The sequence below is a fragment of the Falco biarmicus genome, chromosome 4 (assembly GCF_023638135.1).
Source record: "Falco biarmicus isolate bFalBia1 chromosome 4, bFalBia1.pri, whole genome shotgun sequence".
Taxonomy (NCBI): Eukaryota; Metazoa; Chordata; class Aves; order Falconiformes; family Falconidae; genus Falco; species Falco biarmicus.
In genome coordinates this window covers 85,213,688-85,233,770 of record NC_079291.1, presented here as the reverse complement: position 1 = coordinate 85,233,770, position 20,083 = coordinate 85,213,688, and the positions used below count along the sequence as shown (strand labels likewise).

The 20,083-nt window shown below is 56.4% G+C and overlaps 2 protein-coding genes across 4 annotated transcripts in view; one reads left to right on the top strand and one right to left on the bottom strand.

The window, feature by feature from the left end:
• The window catches only part of SLC5A10 (solute carrier family 5 member 10), a 41,354-nt gene that overhangs the window by 7,669 nt on the left and 13,602 nt on the right, over positions 1 to 20,083 (bottom strand). For all 3 annotated transcript variants that reach the window (XM_056334206.1, XM_056334208.1, XM_056334207.1), the window contains 2 exons: positions 19,296 to 19,501; positions 16,832 to 16,967 (listed from right to left, as the gene is read on the bottom strand). In XM_056334206.1, coding sequence (XP_056190181.1) covers positions 16,832 to 16,967; positions 19,296 to 19,501 — 342 coding nt within the window. The remainder of the gene's footprint in view (positions 1 to 16,831; positions 16,968 to 19,295; positions 19,502 to 20,083) is intronic.
• On the top strand, positions 1,678 to 19,300 carry FAM83G (family with sequence similarity 83 member G). The gene is made up of 5 exons (XM_056334200.1): positions 1,678 to 2,330; positions 8,932 to 9,099; positions 12,713 to 12,837; positions 13,669 to 15,115; positions 18,772 to 19,300. Exons 1-5 carry the CDS (start codon positions 1,836 to 1,838, stop codon positions 19,189 to 19,191), a joined length of 2,655 nt encoding a protein of 884 aa, XP_056190175.1. The 5' UTR covers positions 1,678 to 1,835; the 3' UTR covers positions 19,192 to 19,300.

Sequence of the window (20,083 nt, the reverse complement as noted above, 5' to 3'; positions counted from 1 at the left end):
AAGCTGAGCGGGTGTCAGCCCCTCCTCATCACAGCCTAGCCTGGAGAAAGACTCCCTGGAGTTTCTCCCCTTTCTGCATGTTTCTGACTCGGCTTTTCTTCTAAACCCACCCTGGGCTCGGCACTTCGCCACTCTGCGAGCCCCAGCTGGGGACGGGGTGGCCAGGACGCTGCATGGCCACCGTGTCTACCGAGAGCAGCGCTTTGATGGCCAAGCACCCAGGCCAACGGGTGGCTTCGCCTCAGGAGCCTGACTCAGGCGGGGCTCTCATTTACACAGCTGCAAATCCAGATGAGCTGCACCAACGCCAGGGAGCGAGACGCAGCCCCTGGCACTTACCTTTTTTGCATCGGTGCAAGAATCTGACCCCGATTCTTGAAACTCATTTTTATCTGAGCTTTCAAGCAAAAAGCTCCATGTTTCTGGCTTGTGAGCACCAACTGAGGAATGCAGGGTGGGTTTTTTGCCCACCTCCCAGTTATTAACAGTCTGCCATAGCAAGATCTAGCGACGTGACCATGTCCATGCTGCAAATCTCATGCCAAAGGAGAGGGGTGTTTAGAACAGAATATAATATTTTCAGTTGGAAGGGCCCTACAAGGATCATCTAGTCCAACTACCTGACCACATCAAGGCTGATCAGAAGTTAAAGCATGCTATTAAGCGCATTGTCCAGATGCTTCTTAAACACTGACAGGCTTGGGGCACCGACCGCCTCTCCAGGAAGCCTGTCCCAGGGTTTGACCACCCTCTCAGTAAAGAAATGCTTCCTCATGTCCAGCCTGAAGCTCCCCTGGTGCAGCTCTGAACCATTCCCACGGCAGTTCTGACCCAGTGCTGCCCCCGGGACTCACCTGGGCTCCGAGCTCGGCACCAGCACGGGGTCCTTGCACTCGGCATAGGAGGGGTTAACCACAAGGCAGAGCTGCTTTCCTGGAAAATAGTGACTTACCAGCTGCCATAGCAGGAGGGGGGAGATTTCAGGGGGGAGCCACTTTTGGGTGTTTTTTTAGACAAACACCCAACCCCTCCCCAGCCCCCCACTGACCTCCCACATGGTCCCAGGGGGATGCTGGGGCCGGGGAGAGGTGTGAGGATGGCATCAGCCGAAAGAGTTAATGTGCAGGCAGGGCTGGGAATGTGTGAAGGCAGCATGTGACTGCAGGTGGGGCAGGGCGGAGTGATGAATCACTCTTTTGCTTTTCCTCTTTTCACTTCTTGCTGTTACCTGTCCGGCCCCAGCACTGCGCTGGCAGGAGCCCACGATAACCCGCCTGCCAGCCAGGGCAATGCACCGGAGGCTGACGGAGACATTCGCCGCCACGAAACCCACCGGCTGACCCAGTTCTCCAGGAACGATAACCAGGGACGGCGTTTGGGCCGAGAAATCCTGCTTTTCTCTGCCCTTTATTAAGCTGGGGTTTTGTTCGTTTGTCTTCCACTTCTTATTTTATCCAGTATTGTTGTTACGTTGAAAGAGCGGAGGATGAGCAGAGTGTGGACCCGGAGGTAGAGGACCCTCCCAGCGGTGCACATTTGCCCCGGCGGTGGGAAGCTCCAGGTTTCCCTTGCCTGGAGCCCTCTTGCCACGCAGAGCTGGGAGCGAGCAAGAAACAGAATCCTCCTCCCTGGCAAAGAGCTCCGGCGTGTCGGGAGCAGGCGGAGAAGGGAGCGGCGTGTTTCCCCAGCTGTGCATCGAGCCGGGGAGGGCAAAGTAAAGCAAAACGCGTATTTAAAGGCTGGGGAATAATTAATTCCTTCTTTACTGTCGACATCCAGCGCTCGCTGGGGGTACACAGCTCCCTTCGGAGAGAGGACTGGCACGTGCGGTCACCATGGCTTTCTCCCAGGTGCAGTGCCTGGATGACAGTCACGTCAACTGGAGGTCCAGTGAGTCCAAACCAGAGTTCTTCTACAGCGAGGAGCAACGCCTGGCCCTGGAGGCATTGGCTTCCCGTGGCCCCGATGCCTTCTATGAGGTCCTGAAGAAGGAGAACATCAGGGACTTCCTTTCAGAGCTGGAGCTAAAGAAGATCCTGGACACGCTGGAGACGTATGACCCCGGCTCCGAGTACATCCCGCACCACGGCAGCAACACGGGGGAGAGCGAAGGCGAGCGCAACAGCCAAGGGGACGAGCAGGACGTGGCTCCCTCCCTGGAGTACTGGCCCCAGAGGTCCGACCGCTCCATCCCCCAGCTGGACCTCGGCTGGCCCGAGACCATTGCCTACCGCGGCGTCACCCGCGCCACCGTCTACATGCAGCCGCCCATCGAGGGGCAAGCACACATCAAGGAGGTGGTGCGGAAGATGATCTGCCAGGCTCAGAAGGTGAGGTGCGCTGCGGGACAGGGCAGGATTAGCCCCGCTCTGTCCTGCCGAGGACAGATCCTAAGGTCCTGCTCAGCCACGCGATCCCTCTTCTGTGGGGAGCTCTGCCCCTGCAAAGGCATCGGGGTCGAGCGCTCAGTTTTTTCCATGTTCATTCAGTGTTTGGGGATCAGGTTTTGCTGAATATGCCGTCAACTTGGTACGACACGCTGGGAGCAGCGCGACCCTTCCCATGATCCGTATGGCAGCATCGTTAATCCCAGGGTCCCTATGGGGCTGTGGGGAAAATCACAGGGAGAGAAATGAGTTGAGCTGCTTCCCAGCTGCGAGCCCATGGTCCCAGGCAGCCCACGATCGTTATTCCCAGAGCCCTGTGTGACTGCATGTGGCAACACGCAGGAACCGGAGCCGCCAAACTCAGCCCTGGGGCGAAGCAGCCAAAGCCACCGGCTGGTGCTGACGTATACGAGGGTCAAGTTTGGCCTGAGATTGCTGTGGTGCTCTGAGCTGGCCTCATCCTGCCTTTAAGAGGAAAACCATGAGATGATGGGCAGGACAAGGCTGCGGAGGTGCCAAGGGGATTTGGGCTGAGACTTGCTCTCCTTGTGGCATCAAACCAAGAAGCAAGGGAGTTGGGCTGTGTGAGCGATGGGGTCAGGCTGGTGTCATGGGCAGGAGGGCCAGGGAAGGAGGAGAAGGATGACATGCATTGAAGGCCAGCAGTTGCTGGTATTTTGCAGTGACCCAGTCCCAGCTGGGAAGGACGGGAAGGGTTGGTACATGTCAGTCTCGCAGTGATTTGAAGCCCTTTGAGCTCTGTGTGTCCACTCCCTTGAGAAATCCAGATCCAATGGAGAAACGACCCAACCCTGGGGATGCTCCATCAGGAAAATGAGGAGATCCTTACCAGGGTGGCTATGGAGCAGAGGGAGACAGGCTAGGATGCGGTGGGTCCATGTGGCTCCAGAGACCACTGTGCTGGGGCCAGAGACAGTGCTGGGGTTCGCAGATCCTGGCAGGAGCGAGGGAAGCCTGGGGCATGCAGCCATCAGAGCCTCTCCAGGACCAAAGGGACGGGGGTCTGAGCACAAAGAGCCCCAGCTTAGGCAGCAGAACTGATGTCCCGATGCATCCGAGGCAGCCAGCTCACGTGGACGGCTGATGCGGGGTGCTGGGGCTGCAGGCAGGAGCCATCTCTGGCCACTGTCACCTTGCAAAAGTTGAGGTGACCTGTCCTTACCTGTCACATTTTCCGACCAAAGGGCTTTGCAGTGAGGGCAAAGGGAAGAGAAGGCTGAAATCCCATGGGATGGAGGATGGGAGAACTCCCCCACGACAAATAATGTCTCATCTTCGGGTTTTTCCCAGCTGCCTCTGACCCAGGCTTGCAGCTCCTGCCTGGCTTTGCCTACTCACCGCTTCCCACCTGCCCCCACGCAAATGGTATCTCCTGAGTCATCCTGCCTCCCTCCTCCTGCTCAGCAGAGCCAGGGGCTGAGTCAGGCAGCTGCCCGGCCCTACTGCCTGCACCATCTCCACCTCGCCTTGGAGCATCTCCAAGCTGCAGGGATACAGCCACAGCTGATGCTGCCGTGCTTGTCACTGGTACCTTGATGTCCCATGAGGAGGACTGGGCTCTGCTTCCTAGTCTAGGTGGTCCCTGTCAGTGGGATGAGACATGGTGACACCACTGGTGACATGCAGGAGCCTGCTTGGAGCTTGGGACACCCCAGGAAATGTAAAGATGGGTGTGTGCTTCAAACCTGCAGTCTGCAGGGGCTGGGGGTGGCAGGAGTTAGGGGGTCTGACAAGTGGGTCTCTTCCAGAGGTCTCCCACCCCGTATATGAGGACCATAGCTATTGCAGCTGAATCTGCTGTCACACAGCTGAGCCCAGGTGACTGGCTGGTGTGGGTGCCACTAAGTGGGGACACTGGGCTAAAGCACCCTCCTCTGCACCCAGAGAGTTCAGCCAAGGCTTAAGGTCTTCAGGGCAGCTCGGAGGTGAAGGGGTTTGGCTGAGGAAGCCAAGAGTGGACAGAGGAGCAGTCCAGCTGCCACCCCCTCAGATGTCATGTAGGCTGGCCATGTGCCCTGTCCTTCTGCAGTATCCCTTGGGTCATCCTGTGGAGATCCCTGTCCCATCCCACCAGGCAATGGCCATGCTCTTCATCTGCCTGCGAAGGAGTGTGGGCTTGGGAGAGCTTCAGCGTGGCACCCCAGAGGATGACCCTTGCTCCAGCCACTATCAAAGGCACTTGGTCCAAAATGTTCTCAAGATGACAAACACCAAACAGCGCCGTGCAGGTTGCTGTCTCGTGGCCAGAAGAGCAAAGTTCACCTGAAAGGCAGCCTGGCCGAGGAGAGTTCAGAGCCCACGTGAACGCTGCTGACGCTGGGCAGGCTCACGGCAGCTCAGAGCTGGGGCGAGGAAGCTGGGAGCTGAGATGTGAGGCCCCTTTGATGGTGCAGATGAACCTACTTGCTTGCAGGAACGAGGCCAAACGCTGCTGAGTTTGAAGCCTCTGCTTTGCTCTGCAGAGAGGCAGCCCCAGGCGAGCCAGAGCAGGGGATGCAAATGATCCCCTCCTCTTTCTGGGAATAAAAGGGAGAGAAGAGAGGCAGGATCCTGCAGCCACGTCCCTGCTTTCCCACCAAATCCCCATCTTTGTGGCCAACGAACAGAGGTGGTCAGGGATGTGGTGCACCACCGGGCTTCACCCTGGAGACCTTCACCAGGTCCAGCCATTGCACGGCTGTCTCTCCCTTGACACGGATCCCCTCGGGCTGCAAAGCTCACAGGATGGGTAGGGAGGAAGATCTCCGTCCTCTCCTCTTCTCTAGATTTTGGCTCTATCTGACCAGAAACCAGAGCAGGCTGAAAACACCGACCTTGGCCAAAGCCACCAGAGACAGCAGTGAGTCTGACCTCTTCTCTGCACTTGAGGTTCCAGGTTGGGATTGTGGTGATATAATTACCTTGAGCAACTTCCAGCAAAGGTTGGGAGGCCCTATTAATTACTGTTTACAAAACCTTCTGCTGTTCCTGGATGAAAGGGTCGTCAGGGGAGAGCAATTATTAATGTTACTTGTCCCACCTCTCCCTCATCCCAACACGCTTCCTCTAATTGTGCCTTGGTGCCTGACTAATTTATTAGATGCCCACGTGGTGCGCCCCAAAAGTCATTATCTGATGATTCAGACTGAGCTAATAAAGAGCTGTAATTTCCTCTATAAAACATGATCCTGCAGTTTGTCTGCTCATCAAAGCTGTTCAGAGGGATCCCAATACCATTTGCCCAGGGTCCAAGGGGCTGCAATGCTCATTGCTCCTCGAGGTGTTGGGACCCGGCACCTGCACATCCACTGCGTCCAGCAGATCTTGGCAGCTCCTGGGATCCTGGGAAGGAAAGCATCACCTGCTTGGCCTCTGGGAGCATCTGGCTGTAGATTTGGGGCTGGTTTTCTCCACACCCTCCAGATGAATGGCAAAAGGACAGCAAAGCTGGGATGATGCAGTGGCAGAGGGGCTTTGGGAAGAGATGCATCTCTTCTTCTGCCAAGGACCTCCCCGGCACCGAGCACATGGGGCACTGAGTGCTGCCCTGGTAGAGGTGATGGGGACAAGGACGCCAGATTCACTCCCTGCAGCACGGTTTGCTCCAGGCACTCCCATTCTCCAGGCTGGGAAACAAGTAGCACACAGGATTTCACTTCTCCGGAGCAGATCGACCTCCATCCTTTGCAGATTAAACCCTCTACCTGGGTTTGGCACAGACGCAGCCGATCCCAGCCGAGGTTGAAGCACAGGCAGCAGCAGATTTCACCCCTGCGGTCCCTGGACAGTCACCGCACTGGGAGCGCTGCCAGCACTGTCCTTGCTTTCACCGGTCCATTCTGTGCCAGTGCAGCGCGTTGGCACACTGGCATGAGATCCGGGTGACAAACCGAGGCCAAGCCTGTCCCGCAGGCAAGACGCGGCGGGGAGAGAAGCAGAAGCGCTGAGTGGCAACAGGATGCACCAGCCCAGCAGGAGGAATCGGGTTGAAAACGTGGGTAAGCGGGTGAAAGCCGGGCTGCCTCCCCAGTGCCCGAGCCAGCCACCCTGGGCAACTGCCCGCAGCGTGCTGCCTGCTCGCCAGCCCCACCTGAGCGGTGCTTGGGATGGGGGACATCACCGTGCCCTGCCCTCGTCCCCGCAAAGCACCTTCCTGTCTGCACAGCCATAGCAGCAAGCCAAGGTCTAGGGAATGCCAGGACCGCAGCGGGAAAATGCTCTTTTCCTCCCCAAATGAAGGCCAGTACTATTCTCATCCCCATTTGAAAAGCCCTCAGCTTCTCCTGGAGAAAACGTGGTGCACAGGCACAGTGACACCACCAGAGCCACGAGGAGCCAACCTGCCACCAAACCCACCTCCTTGAGCTGCGGAGACGCCATCCCAGCTCAGGTGCCCCTCACCCGGGACTTGCGGCAGCACAGCTCCAAACCAGCTACTTGCTGTAAATGGAAAAGCCAAGCCCTGAGCTTCCAGAGTAGCTTTGAACCTGTCCCGCTTCACATCACTGGTGAGGCAAGCAGCCCATGCAAAGCTGGCACCTGGTTTTCTGCCTCAGTTTCCCCACCAGAACAACAAGAATGGGCAAAACACAGGAGCAGGTGCACAAGGGAGTGAGGATTTATCCTTTCATGGCAAAGCCTGCTGAGAGGCCCTCAGGTGAGGATAAATGGGAATTCAGTTAAAATCGAGTGGCAGAGACGTATTGTCCCCTCTCAAATGGCTCACTGGCACCTTCCAAAATGCTCCCCTGGCATTGGGGAGGTCAGGGCAGCATCAGAGACAGGCTAGGGCTCCCCACGCAGCCTTGCTCCTCACCCCATCGCCTGCAGAAAAGGAAGAGCCAGCAGTGTCATAATGCATGATCCTCTTCTTAATTAGAGCTCTCCACCTCCTGTGGCACAAAACTAATTAAAAGGCAGCTTGGTGCTTTGAGAACCCCAGACTGGACGTGCCTGAGTGTGCAAGTGCCCGGCCCCATCCCGATCTCTTCCCTCCTGAGGGAGGAGCACCCCAGGGTCTCCCTGTGTCATCCCATGGCATGCACACTCCCATGCTGGTGTCCTCGGGGCTTGGCCACATGCTGTGGCCAGCAGAGCCCCCCTGGAAAGGCGATGGGCCAAGAGCACCCACCTCCCCCTGACCCAGGGCACCTTCCAGGGACAGCCACAGAGATGGGGGCACCGATGGGTTTCCAAGCATGGGATGATGGATGACATACCAGTGCCCTGATGACAAGCCACTTTCCTGCATGGCTGTTGCCACCCCGTGTGGGATGAGGGGAGGCAGACATGCTGTGGGGCTGCGCTGCCCTATTGCTACCCCAGGGGCTGCAGCGAGATGCTCAGCTGGGCTACGAGCAGCTGCCTCCAGCCCCTTCGCCTGCACCTGTCCCGTGCTGCACCGCTGCTGCTCACTGTCATGGGCAATGCCATCCCCAGGAAGGCAAAATCCATGGGCATGGAGTGAATTTTGATGCTGGGACAGCCATCCCAGCAAAACCCCAGGGCAGCTGGATGCAGCACAGATGCATCTTCCTATTGCATGTGGGACTCGCCCCAGCAACAAACACCCTGGGTACAAGGCAGCTCTGCCTTGCAAAGAATGGTGACACTGCCACGTGCCAAACCCTACCGGCGCTGCACAGAGCACTGGCACTGTCAGCCCAGCTCTGCCCTGCTTTCACCAGCCCGGCAGGAAGAAGCAGAACCCCAGGCACCCACCAGGCTCCCAGCCATGCAAGGGCTAAGCAGCGAGACAGAGAGAGATGTCAGCAGCCCCGATGACAGAAACATTGCCTGCCCCCGGTGCTCTGCTTCGGCCTCAGGGTGGAGAGCTGACTTTGAACGCAGCCACATCGCTGCTAGCAGCAGCCTGGACTTGGAACAGCAGGCGGTCGCAGGTGCTGGGAGCTGCAAACTGCCGGCTGCTTTTAAGCAACCTTGTCAGCTCCCACCCAGACCTGTTTTTTAAAAGTCGTTTTAGCTCCTGAATGCACCTCAGAGGTATCCGGGTACTTTCTACCAAGTTTAGCATCGCTTTCAGCTATTTTTTATACCACTTCTCTCATCACAGCATGCACGGTAACCCCAGAGACAGCAGCCACCCCATGCAACGTGCCCTCGGACAGACAGACACATCATTGCACTGCAGGTTTCCCCTCCTGGTGCTCCCTGCCATGGGGCCAGGGGCAGCACCAATAGCAAAGGGACACCAAACTTCTCAGCCCAAAACGGGACTCTAAAATTTGCGGAGCTTGTTAAAGGCATGAAAGTTAGATTCACCCTCATAAATCAATTTTTCACATGTATATGTTACAGGCCACTAGCAGAAACCAAACCTCCCATAGTGACAGCACAGGGATGGGTCTGGGGGCTCCTGCTTTCCACCCTCAGGCTGGCCAGAGCCAAGGGGGGAGCCCAGGCTCCCCCACACCAAATCCTGACCTTCTAGAGAAAGAAGCTCCTGCAAAACAAATGCTGGCTATATCTTGGGGTTGTCACTGGGCCATGCTACCAAGACTCATGTCTCTCCTCCCCTCTCCAGGTCATTGCGGTGGTCATGGACATGTTCACCGATGTAGACATCTTCAAGGACCTCCTGGACGCAGGCTTCAAGAGGAAAGTGGGAGTCTACATCATTTTGGATGAAACCAACGTGAAGCACTTCCTTCAGATGTGCGAGCGAGCCCAGATGCACGCTGGACACCTGAAGGTAAGGCTGGCCCAAAGGGCCGGGGCTGGGTAACCCCCTCCACACAGGGAGATGACCAGATCTACCAGCCCTTCTCCCTGAGAAACAGGGCTACCAAGTCCTTGGGGGGATCGCAGCCCCCAAACTTTGGGCAGTGCTAGATGAGTTTAGTCCATTTTCCTATAGCCAAAGCTGAAAGTGATGCCCAAAGCCAGAGGCAGCAGGATGGAGGGGAACGGATGAGAGACTCAGACGTGGATTTCCACCCAGCAAAGCTGGCTGCGGAGAGCCCAGGGGGCTACTGGTACCCAGCCAGAGCTTTGGGGCAGGGGGCATTCAGGGAGCTGCAGCCCCACGGGGTGAGGCAGGAGTCAAGCAGGGCACTGCAAAGCCCAGGGCAGAGCTACGTGCTCAGCTCCTTCTGGTGAACAAGCCAGGAAGAGGGAAGGCACGAGGCAGATGCTCTGCCAGGGTTGGATCCACGTTGTCACCAGCCCCACGCTGGCTCCCGCCCCAGGGGCAGGACTGGCAAGAGCAATCGCTGGCCAGTTCTCTTCCTTTCGGGCTTTCCTGCAAATCAGAGGCAGGAATTAAAAAACTTGATTTTCCCCTTTTCTGGAGCCTCCGCCCCAGCACAGGGCTCGGAGCAGAGCAGGGAGGCACCCACGCTGCCCGCGGCCCCGGCAGCTGCCAAGGATGCCCACACCGGGCAGCGCAGTCGTGGGACTGATTTGCCCGCACATGCCGCATTCACCTGGCCCCGGGGGTGCTGGCAGCTGCACGTGACATTGCTCCTGTGCACGAATCCTGCTTGAAACAAGGGAAGATAGAACAGCACGGAGGATGCCTGGCAGCACAGGGGCTCCATCGCCAGCCCAAAGTGCCCCAAAGCCCTTACATGTCCCTGTGCATGATGGGGTGCAGAGAAAATCACCTGGCACGGTGCTTGTGCAAAGGCAGAAGACAACAAAGGGGCAAGAGGAGAGGGTGGGGGGGTGTATCAGCCACAGGGGCAACAACAGGAGCAAGGACCCTCGCTCCAGCTGCAGGACAGAGTCCCAGGCTCTCCGCTGGGCGAGATGCTCCCATCAGCGGCATCGGATGCAAACACACCGGAGCAGCCCAGCAGTTTCACTCTGGGGCTTGCAGACACCCCTCTCGCAGCTGTACTTCCCCCGCCGGCTGTGAGTCGCTCAGCCTCGCCTGTTGCTTGGCAGAACAGTGATGGTTCCACGCCTGACGTCACCCAGCTGTGTGCTGGCTGCCAAATGGCCGGCAGGGAGGCCCGTGCCTGGGCAAGCTCGCCAAATGTGCTTACAGTGAGGGCAAACCCCCAGCTGAGCAGGAACACGCAGGAGCCACGACACCCTCACACCAGCCTGCGGCAGGGCTGGGACAGAGTGGGGCGCGGGGACCCCCACCCCAGGGAGCCGAAAGCACCAGCCACCCGAGCCGCATGCCTTGCCCAGCCACCAAGCCCGCCAGCCCAGCTTAATTGGTGCTCACAACAAATTAAAGCAGACTCAGCTGAGTCCAAACTCCCCGGAGAGTCTGGTATGCTGCAGACTGCTGTGGCTCCGAGACCAGAAAAGCCAGAGCTGACGCACACCGGTGTTTTAATGCATGAGCAGCCCAGCGGCAGGACTGGAAAAGCAGGAGAACATCTGCAAAGCTCGGCAAATGCCTAGAAGTTAGGATTTGCCGCATATTGCAGCCAATTTGCTGGCATGGGATGCAGCAGGGCAGGAGGCTGTGAGGAAACTAGGGCAGTGTCTGGGAGCTGCTTTGTAAGCCAGGAGATGCTAACAAAACCTACGTCGTTATCTCAGCGCCTTCTGCACTTCGCAATTAGCAAGCTGGCTCGGGCAAGGCAGTCGCTTCGTTGAGCAATGGCAAGTGCTTGGGGAGTGATTCACCCTGTCCCGGGCTCGGCAGCCCGCTGGGTGCTTGCTTGCTGCGCGTTCGTCTTGGGAGAGATTAAATAAACAGATCTTACTTAACAGCAGCGATACGCCAGGAGCAAGGAGGAAGGGAAAGGTAACTGGCATCTTGCTTCTAGGGAGCTTTGTTCCCCTGGGTGTTACCTGAGAAAAACCCATGGCTGCTGCGTGCCTTTGTGCGAAGGTTCAGCTCCAAGTGGGGGAGATTAGAGCCCTGGCAGAGCTGCTGGGGGTGCCCAGGCTGGCGACGGGCAGGGGGCTCAGCCTTGGGTGCAAGCGGTACTCGACAGCAGGCCGGTGTGCACCCCACCACCGCCCTTGGCAGCCTCATGTGTAGGGACAACAGGACAGGGATGGGAATTGGCACCCCAACCTGCTTGCCAGCACCTCCCAGCACCCCCAGTGCCGCCCACTGTGGTGCTCAGCACCAGTTTCCCCCCAGCCACACCAGGCAAAAAGGCAAATGCTAGAAAAAAAGTAAAATGAAATGCACAAAAAGAAACCCCACCCAAACTTCTCCATTCAGTGTGTAAAACTTCCCTGGAAACCCGATCAGGAATGCTTTTGCATCGCGCTAAAACCAGTGCTGAATCACCGTCCCTCCTGCCAGGCACGCAGGAGTGGGGACCAGCCTTAGGGCTGCACCAGGGCATGGCCTGCAGGGAGAGGGGAGACCCCAGGGAAGCAAATGAGGAAAGCTGGAGGCCAGGGAGACAAATACTTTTCGTGCTTTTTTTTAAAAAAAAAAAACAAAACCAAAAAATAACCAAAAAACCAAACAAACACAAAACAACCAGCCATGGAGGGCATGACCCAGTGACGACACAGTGCCTTTAGCAACAGCATTACCAACATCCCAGCAGGAACAGGAGGAATGCAGGTACTTTCACAAGAAAATATTTTCTCCCCACCCAGGGGAGACCATTTGCGGTCAAAGATGCTATCTCCACTGAAAAATGTGCCCGTGCCCTCCACAGAGATGCACGGAGGCATGAGCCAGACTGAAGACAAAACCCATTTTCTCAGAGCTGGAGCCTCTCCTCCTTGCCTGGTCTCCCTGGGGGGAGGACACGCCGCTCCCCAGCCACCTCCGCAGGGACCTGCTGCCTTTTGGCCCACATCCTCCAGTTTTGTTTCCCAGGGGTGAAAAGATGTTGCCCCACTGTCTTTTTTTCCCCAGCCACCCCTACAACCAGGGCTGGATGCTCAGGTTTAGGAGCACAGCAAGGAGGGAGCCCGGTGGAGGACAAGCCCACTGCCATTGGGTCCCCATGCGCTGTCCTGGGGTCACCACCTCCCCCTAAAGCCCCTTGTACGTCTCCTGCCAGGGAGGAGGTGAAGCATCACCTCTCCCATGGTGGCATTTGCATAGATTGCAGGAGGTGGAAAGCATTTGGCAGCGCTATCACACACTGCTTGCCCATGGATGCAGGCAGCGCTGAGTGCAGGACGTAGGAAACACTGCCCAACACCTGGGCAGAGCAGGAAATCCCTGAAGTCCATGGCTTGCTGGGTGACCTCGGGCAAGTTATCTTCCCATCACTGTGGCCAGCTCTGAGCTGGCCATGAAGAGTGTTCCCCAGTCCTCTGAGGGGCTGTGGAGCATCCACTGGGGCACCGATGCTGGTGAATGATGCTCTGAAGACCAGCCCTTCGCTCCTGTGCCTGCTCACCCTTGTGCTTTTGCTTTGCAGAACCTGCGAGTCCGGAGCACAGGGGGGACAGAGTTTTTCACGCGCTCGGCCACCAAGTTCAAAGGGGCTTTGGCCCAGAAGTTCATGTTTGTGGACGGGGACCGGGCCATGTGTGGATCCTACAGGTAATCAGTGGTGTCTCCTCTTACCCACCCCATGGAGGTGTTGGTCAAAGGGCCGACATGGACCCACATGGTCCAGCTCCTGGTCCTGCCCAGCATGGCCCCAGGACCCTGTCCCAGGCATGCTCCCCTCCTCCTAAACCAGGAGATGATTTTGCAAGGCTCCACCTGAGATCTGGAGTAGGACCCAAGGGGTCTCCACCACCCCACAGCCAGGTCTAGGACACCCCTTCCCTTCTTCTCGGAGGTGGTGGGACACACCAAGTGCTTCTGCCAATGGATGTGATGAGCACAAGGAAGGACAAAAGCACCCAGTTGCAGCCAGTCCTAGCTCTTACATTGACCTCAGCTTTTCCAGTTAAACATTCCCAGTACAAAGTATTTTCCAATTTGTCCAAATGAAAATTTACTTTGGTAGAGATAGTCAGTCTTGGTAAGCTTTTCAGCTCTAAAGAACAAGTTTCACAAACATGGAACTGAAACATTTCCTACTTTCTGGCCACAACAAAAACTACGTCCGTTTATGAGTCGCTTTTCTTAACGAGCCCAAACTGAGAAAGGAAAAGTGGCCAGCAGTAAAGCAAAAAACTACCTGGCCAACAGCAAACACCTTCTACTTTTACTTCAAGTTCCAGGGTGCTCAAGACTTCAACCCTTCATTCTAATTTGGAATGAGAGCTATTTCTTCGATCTCATTATTATTAATGTTTACAGTGAGATCATGTCCCTGCTAGCACGATCAATCCCTCGGGGAAAGCCGAAAGCCAGGGCTGGGGAGAGGCGTGTTATTTACCAGTGAGCACTCAGAGAGTTCCCAATGTGTTTCTGTTCCAGTTTCACCTGGTCTGCGGCGAGGACAGACCGAAATGTCATCACAGTCCTCTCAGGCCAAGTGGTGGAGGCATTTGACAAGCAGTTCCAGGAGCTCTACCTCATGTCCAAGGGGGTGAGCCTCAAGTCCATCTCCATGGGTGAAGAGCCTGAGCCCGAGCCCGTAACGCTGCCCTCCGTCGTGCCAGTGACCCCTGCCAACGCTGTGGTGAAGAAGCTGATAAACCCTAAATACGCCCTGGTGAAGGCCAAGAGCGCCGACCAGATCAGCAAGACTTCATCCGAGAACCAGGACAAGAACCAGAAGACAGACAACAAAGGCAAAGCCCTGCCTGAGGGCCAGGGAGGCGACAGGCACGGCGACATGGCAGACCTCTCCCTGCTCATCCACCCCGGCCTCCTGAATCTGGAGAAAGCCAACATGTTTGACTATCTGCCCACCTGGGTTGAGCCCGACCCTGAGCCCGGGAGCGAAGTCTTGGGTTACATCAACATTATTGACCCCAAGATAAAGAACGTGAAGCTCTCGCAGATGAACCGCATCAAAGTCTGTGATGTCTCCCAGGCCAGTGCCCAGCACCGGCAGATGCTGAAGAACAGGGAGATGGAGACCAAGAAAAACTCAGACCAAGAGCCACCTCTGGTGTCCCCCTGCCAAAGACAGACCCTACAGACCACCATGGAAGCTCCTGCAGCCCCTGCTACCAGCCCCGTCGAAGGCACCAGCTGGACAATGAGGCAAGCAGGAACATTTACTGCTTCACCATTGGGCCACCGCTTGAAGCCACCAGAGGAAACAACAGAAGACATCAAGCCACCAGTTCCAAAGCCAAGGACTGTCCCTGTTGGCATCCTTATGACCAAAGTCATTACGCCCTGTGACAGTGGCGTTGCCTTGGAGGGTGACACACAACCACCACCAGCTGACCAGACAGCTGCGAAGCAGGAACCGGAGGAGAACCCCAACAGAACTTCAATTGACACCTGCTATCTGCAGCCAGACCAGCCAGTGGCAGGGCCCCAGGAAGACAAAGGGCCTCCCTGTGCCCACAATGGGCTGGGAGAAGAGGAGGAGGAGGAGGAAGAGGAGTACATCACTCTCAGTGACCAGGAGAGCTACTCCAGCAGCTCTGCTGACCACAGCTACCGACGCTCCAATGCCTCCTCCATCTCAGATGAGTACTTTGAGGTGAGGGATCGCTATGGGCCACTCCGACGAACCAACTCAGATGTCACCCACAATGGGGAGATCCTGCCCATGCAGAGGAAGCTCAGCGACCCTCACATCAGCCGGGGCACCTTCCTCAGCCCCCTGGGGAGCCTCCCGTCCCTGAAGCATGTCCGCATGGAGGACGTGACGAAGAGGAGGAGCAACGCTGTGGAGATAAGGTGTGTGCTGCCCCGCACCATTCTGGATGGCAACAGCTCCTACCCCAGCAGTACCACGCAGGTAGGACTTTTTGCTATAACCTTCCCTGTTTCTCCACCCTACAAAGGTTGCAAACCTGGAGGTGACCCAGCCAGCTCAGCCAAGGTGTGGCATCATCCCTAGCTTTGGTGTCGCGTCCTAGATGCTGAGATCAGGCTTCCTATGCGGGAGAATAACGCCCTACGCGTGGCGATGGCAGGAGTCACCCAAGAGGTGCTCTTGGTCAGGAAGGTGGTGTCCGTATTGGTGTCTGGGAGTGCAATGGGAATGGCTAGTAAAGGGGAGATTTTGAGAAATTAAAGATTATCCCATGGCATCAGGCTATGGGATGGAGCCCAGCAGCTCCAGGCACAGCTGTACAGCTGAGCCTGGAGCTGCTGTGCTCTGTCCCACAGCCCGTCAGCGGTGGCATCATGCCCAGCCAGGGAAAGACTGTGCGTGCAGGCGTGTCCTTCTCAGGCTTGTTTTCTAGCTCCTTGCAAAAGCGATTAGTATCAAAGTAAAAGCACTCGGACACACAATTAGGCAGAGCAAGACAGCAGAGGAACAGGGACAGCAGCCTCTGTGGGCGAGAGCTGCAGTCAGCAGCTTTGTGGCTGATCCACGAGTGACGCCAGACCTTGTCACCCCACGGGGAGCATGCCAGCACCACACTGACAGACCACAGGGTGCACGCCACCGTCCCCACTGCTAGAGCAGGGGGTGAGTGCCACCGTCCCCGCCATAGCAGGGGCATCACCCTGTCCAGGCAGGGGGATTGCAGGGTCAGTCCCCTGTTTCCACCCAAGCGCTGCAGACTGTTGCACCACGGCGAAGCATTCTCAAGGCTCCCCAGCCGCTGTTTTGGGGGCATTCAAACCCCCAGCACTAAATCAGCAGCTGAAATCACTGAAGCCACCTGAGGTTACCCCAGCTGAGCATCTAATCTGTATTTACAGGGAATTAAATTTACTAGCCCAGAGTCCACTTGCTTCTCCCTTCCCAGCCAGTGACACAGATCTCAAAGCAGGGTTTTAATCCTTTGCACATCAAATGTCCCCTCATGCCCTGCAGAGCTGCGCAGGGTGAGAAGCACCGAGCCCTTTGATGCTCTGTCACCCAGGTCCTGGGTGCCACCTTGCTCAGGGTGGCCAGGTATGTTGGTGTTCCTGCAATAACTTGTTCTGGCCCTTTCATGAAAGGCAGATAATTAACACGCCGTCAGGGTTAGGAAAACCAGCACTCAGCTGATGCAAATGCACAGAGAATAGTTTCTCCCATGTGTAAACCCAACAAATATAAGCAACCTTTGATTAACTCTCTAGAAACCTTGAATCCAACAGGAACCACCATCAACCCCCACCAAACACTTTTATTCTGGGTCCACGGTTCCCACACGCTGGCCCGTAGCCCAGCGCAGCCCAAGCCACAGGCGGAGGCTCACGCAGGGCAAACATCACATTTTCCATCACACTGAGAACACAGCACCCAAGTTACCCCTGGAGCATCGCCTTGCCTAAACACACGCAACCCTGCCCACACCTGGCTGCGTGGTTAATAGTGTACAGTAGCGTTGGCTGACGCACACCAGGCACAAGGAGCACGCCCGGGACACTCGGGTCCTCTCCTGTCCCTCTCCCTCCTGCAGAGCCCCCAGGTCTGTGCAGAGCAGAAGTTTCCAGACAAGTCCCCCTCCCATTCAGAGACAGGCAAAATACCCACCCTGCCAGCTCCACATCCACACAGAGGGGCTCTCACCTGGGTACAGGACCCTGCTGATCATCCCCGGCATGATGATAACGAACAAGGGCAGCATCTTCAGGTAGCTGGCCAAGATGGAGCCAGCCTTGGCGTGACCCAGGCTCTTTGCAGAGAGCGACCGCTGGACGATGACCTGTGGGAGAGTCAGACAGGACAGCTGAGCAGCCACCAACATTTTGTATTCCACATCAGCTTTCTCCTTACCAAACTGCATCCCAAGCATCTCCAGATGCTGGAGCCACTGGGCATAGGGCCCGAACACATCTCCCAAATGCGGTGTAGATGTGTACCCAACTCACGGGCTGGGTTTCTCTCCAGACCAGCAACCGCTTGGTGTGATGCCATAGCACCACAAAAGCCCAGCGCACCCACAGCAGGGTGTCCTCCCGCCAGTGTCAACCATTCCCCACCAAAACCCTCTCCCCTCTTGCCCCTTCTATTCCATCTCCTCCCCAAAGAGTGACCACAATGAAATGGACACCGAGCCCAGCCTGCTCCTACCACAGCTCCACCACTCACACTGCTCAAACCATCCCACCTCAAAGCTCTGGCCAAGCGGTTCATCCACCGCGCAGCCAGCCTTTGGGCTTTAAGGCAATTTCCCTTAAATAGGCAACATCCGTAGGAAACGCTGACTTTAAAAGAGCTTAGACTCTCCCCAAAGACTTGCAAAGAACTGCTCAGCACCTGGCAGGATTCAGCCACTCCTGAGCCCCCTGGCTTATGCCGCTGGTGGGCAGGAAGGACAAGGTGCCAGTTCCTAGGGGTGGGATGTTCAAGGAAGCTGTGGTTTAACTTCTGCCTGAGAGTTAGAACATGTCAGGAGCCACAGGACCCACCACCCAGCTCAGGCACCATGTGCACCACATCAGACACATGATGACCTCGAAGAGAAAGGAGCTGAATCACCCCTACCCCTTCCCACCTGAAGACATCTCAGACTTTAGCACTGATTTTAAGGAACCTAGCATTACCTAAGCTAAACTGCTTTAATGCAGCCCTCCCGGTCAAAGCAGGTGTCTGCTCGAGGACCAGAGAGGTCATCAGGACATCGGGATTAAATGACTAAATGCCAAGACGATGCCCACAGCATGGTGGAGATGTGGTGCTGGCAGCACGCGGCAGAGGCAGGGCAGGTCGGTGCAGCCAGCCCCGCAGCCTCCCAGCCCCAGCTCATCCTGCCCTCAGCACCTGCGCTCGCCAGATCCAATCTCACCCGGGTACATCTGCACAGGGTGCAATCACACCTCCAGATTGCGGTGCAGACACACCCAAGGAGGCAGATAAATATCTGGTGACCACAGCCGTGCATTAAGGCCTTACCCAGTCCAAAATTAAGATTAATGGTGCTCAGACCTGACCCAAACGTGTGTCTCAACCCAGCTAATCAGAGCCACCCCCGCAGTAGTGTTGCAGCTCACTGTTGTTTCCTGATCCCACCTCGTCTCCCAACCCTCCCTCCTTTCATCTGATCTCAGCGGCCACCTAATCCCGCAGGTTGGGTCCGGATGACTGAATGATCTTTGGGCCTGAAATGAGCACTTAGATGATTTAGACAGGTGTTCAGGCTGCTGCTGGAGAGAAGGTGTTGAGATGCCGCTCGTGTCCTTGGTCCTGGATCTCCAGGCGGCAGTGACCTGGCTCAGGACACTGAGCTGTTGGGCTGCCTGGGCAGCAGCCACTGAGATGCTGCGATGTGCGGGACAGTGCCTTGCCAGAGCAAGAAATGGGAGGAGCAGTGACGGTTAAGACTTGAGGCAGTTTTGAGCTGTCACCAGTGTCAGAAGGATTTGGGCAAGGGCGTACCCCAAGTGGCAGAGGGATTTGTCCATGAGGAACAAGTCTGTGGCACAGCCATGCGAAGGGGTGTCCTTGCAGGGCAGCAGCACCTTTACGACAGCAATGGCTCATGTCTTTCTCTGCTCTCTAACAAACAGGGGACACACATCTACCGCTACCGACCCCGGAACCCCGTAGGCAGAGAACAAGTCAAGGAGGTTTCCTGCTCCCCAACGCACGAGAAACCCCCCGGGGCCACCAAATACAGAGGGGATGGAGCCGAACCCAAAAAGACCATTGCAGGCAGCCAGCCCTACTGGCAGAGCAAAGCATTCAGCCCCAGCAAGCCCACACAGCCCGGCCACCTCTCACCAAGCAACCCCAGAGCAACCAGCAAACGCTTGACCTCCCTGCCGGAAAGCCAGAAGACAACTGAGGAGATGAGGACACCCCTCGGCATCCCGCTCTCTAAACTGTCCCAGTCCAAGCACCTCAAGAACAGGGTTGCGGGAACCCCAGGTGCTTCTACTGACTCCAAAAAGAAGCCTCCCGAGACCACCAGCCAGAAGGAGCACTAGGCACCGATGAAGGTGGACTTCCAGGGCAAGAGCAGTAGTAGAGCGTGCCTGGACCCCAGGCAGCGCCATGTTACATGGGGCAGGGGATTCTTGTTTACATTTACCTGGTCGGTGCACCAGTACCACGTGGCCATGATAGACAGCCCAAAAGTCATCCCAGTCCAGGGCAGATCTCCAGAGACTGGGTCTCGGAAGAGGTGCATTGCATCCGCTCTGGGCAGGTGGCACGTAGTGTTGGGAACAATCTTGGATGGTATGGCTTTTAAATAGGCCTCTTCCAGGTTGGGGTAACCTCCGATCTCATTAAAAGCTGGAAAGCATCATTGGGAGACGCTGGTTAGAGTCGAGCAAAACCCGGTGGCCTGTGAGATCAGCTGGCAAAACACTTGCCAACTTGTTAACTCAGAAGTGCTGCCCAGAGAGGGAGGGCTTGTTCGTGAACGTGTTGTCTTCTAGTTATTTAAGAGACTCTTCTATTAACATTTTGCACAGCAGGTCCCACTGCAGTCCGCCCTCCCTTCAGAGGGTGACCTGTGTCCTGGGACAAAAGCTCAAGGGACCCTCCTCTTTTGACCTCGTACTGTAAAAGCAACCTGTTCATTAAAGCTCCCCAGTCCCAGAACAGGGGAAACTCACCTAGGACTATTAAAATGCAAGATTAGGTAGCCTTTGACTTGATATACGACAGCTCAAGGTGCCTTGGCACAAGTGTCCGGCCAAACGTTTTCTACCCCTTTCAGTGCTTCCACAGCACCCCCCACGCAGCTCCATCCCCCAACCTCCAGCAAGCAGTAAAAACAAAAACAATACACAAAAAAAGACCCTCTTCACTGCATTTTTCCTAGGAAATGGGATCCAAGGTCTGGGTTTTAGCCTGAGGAGTACGTGCCAT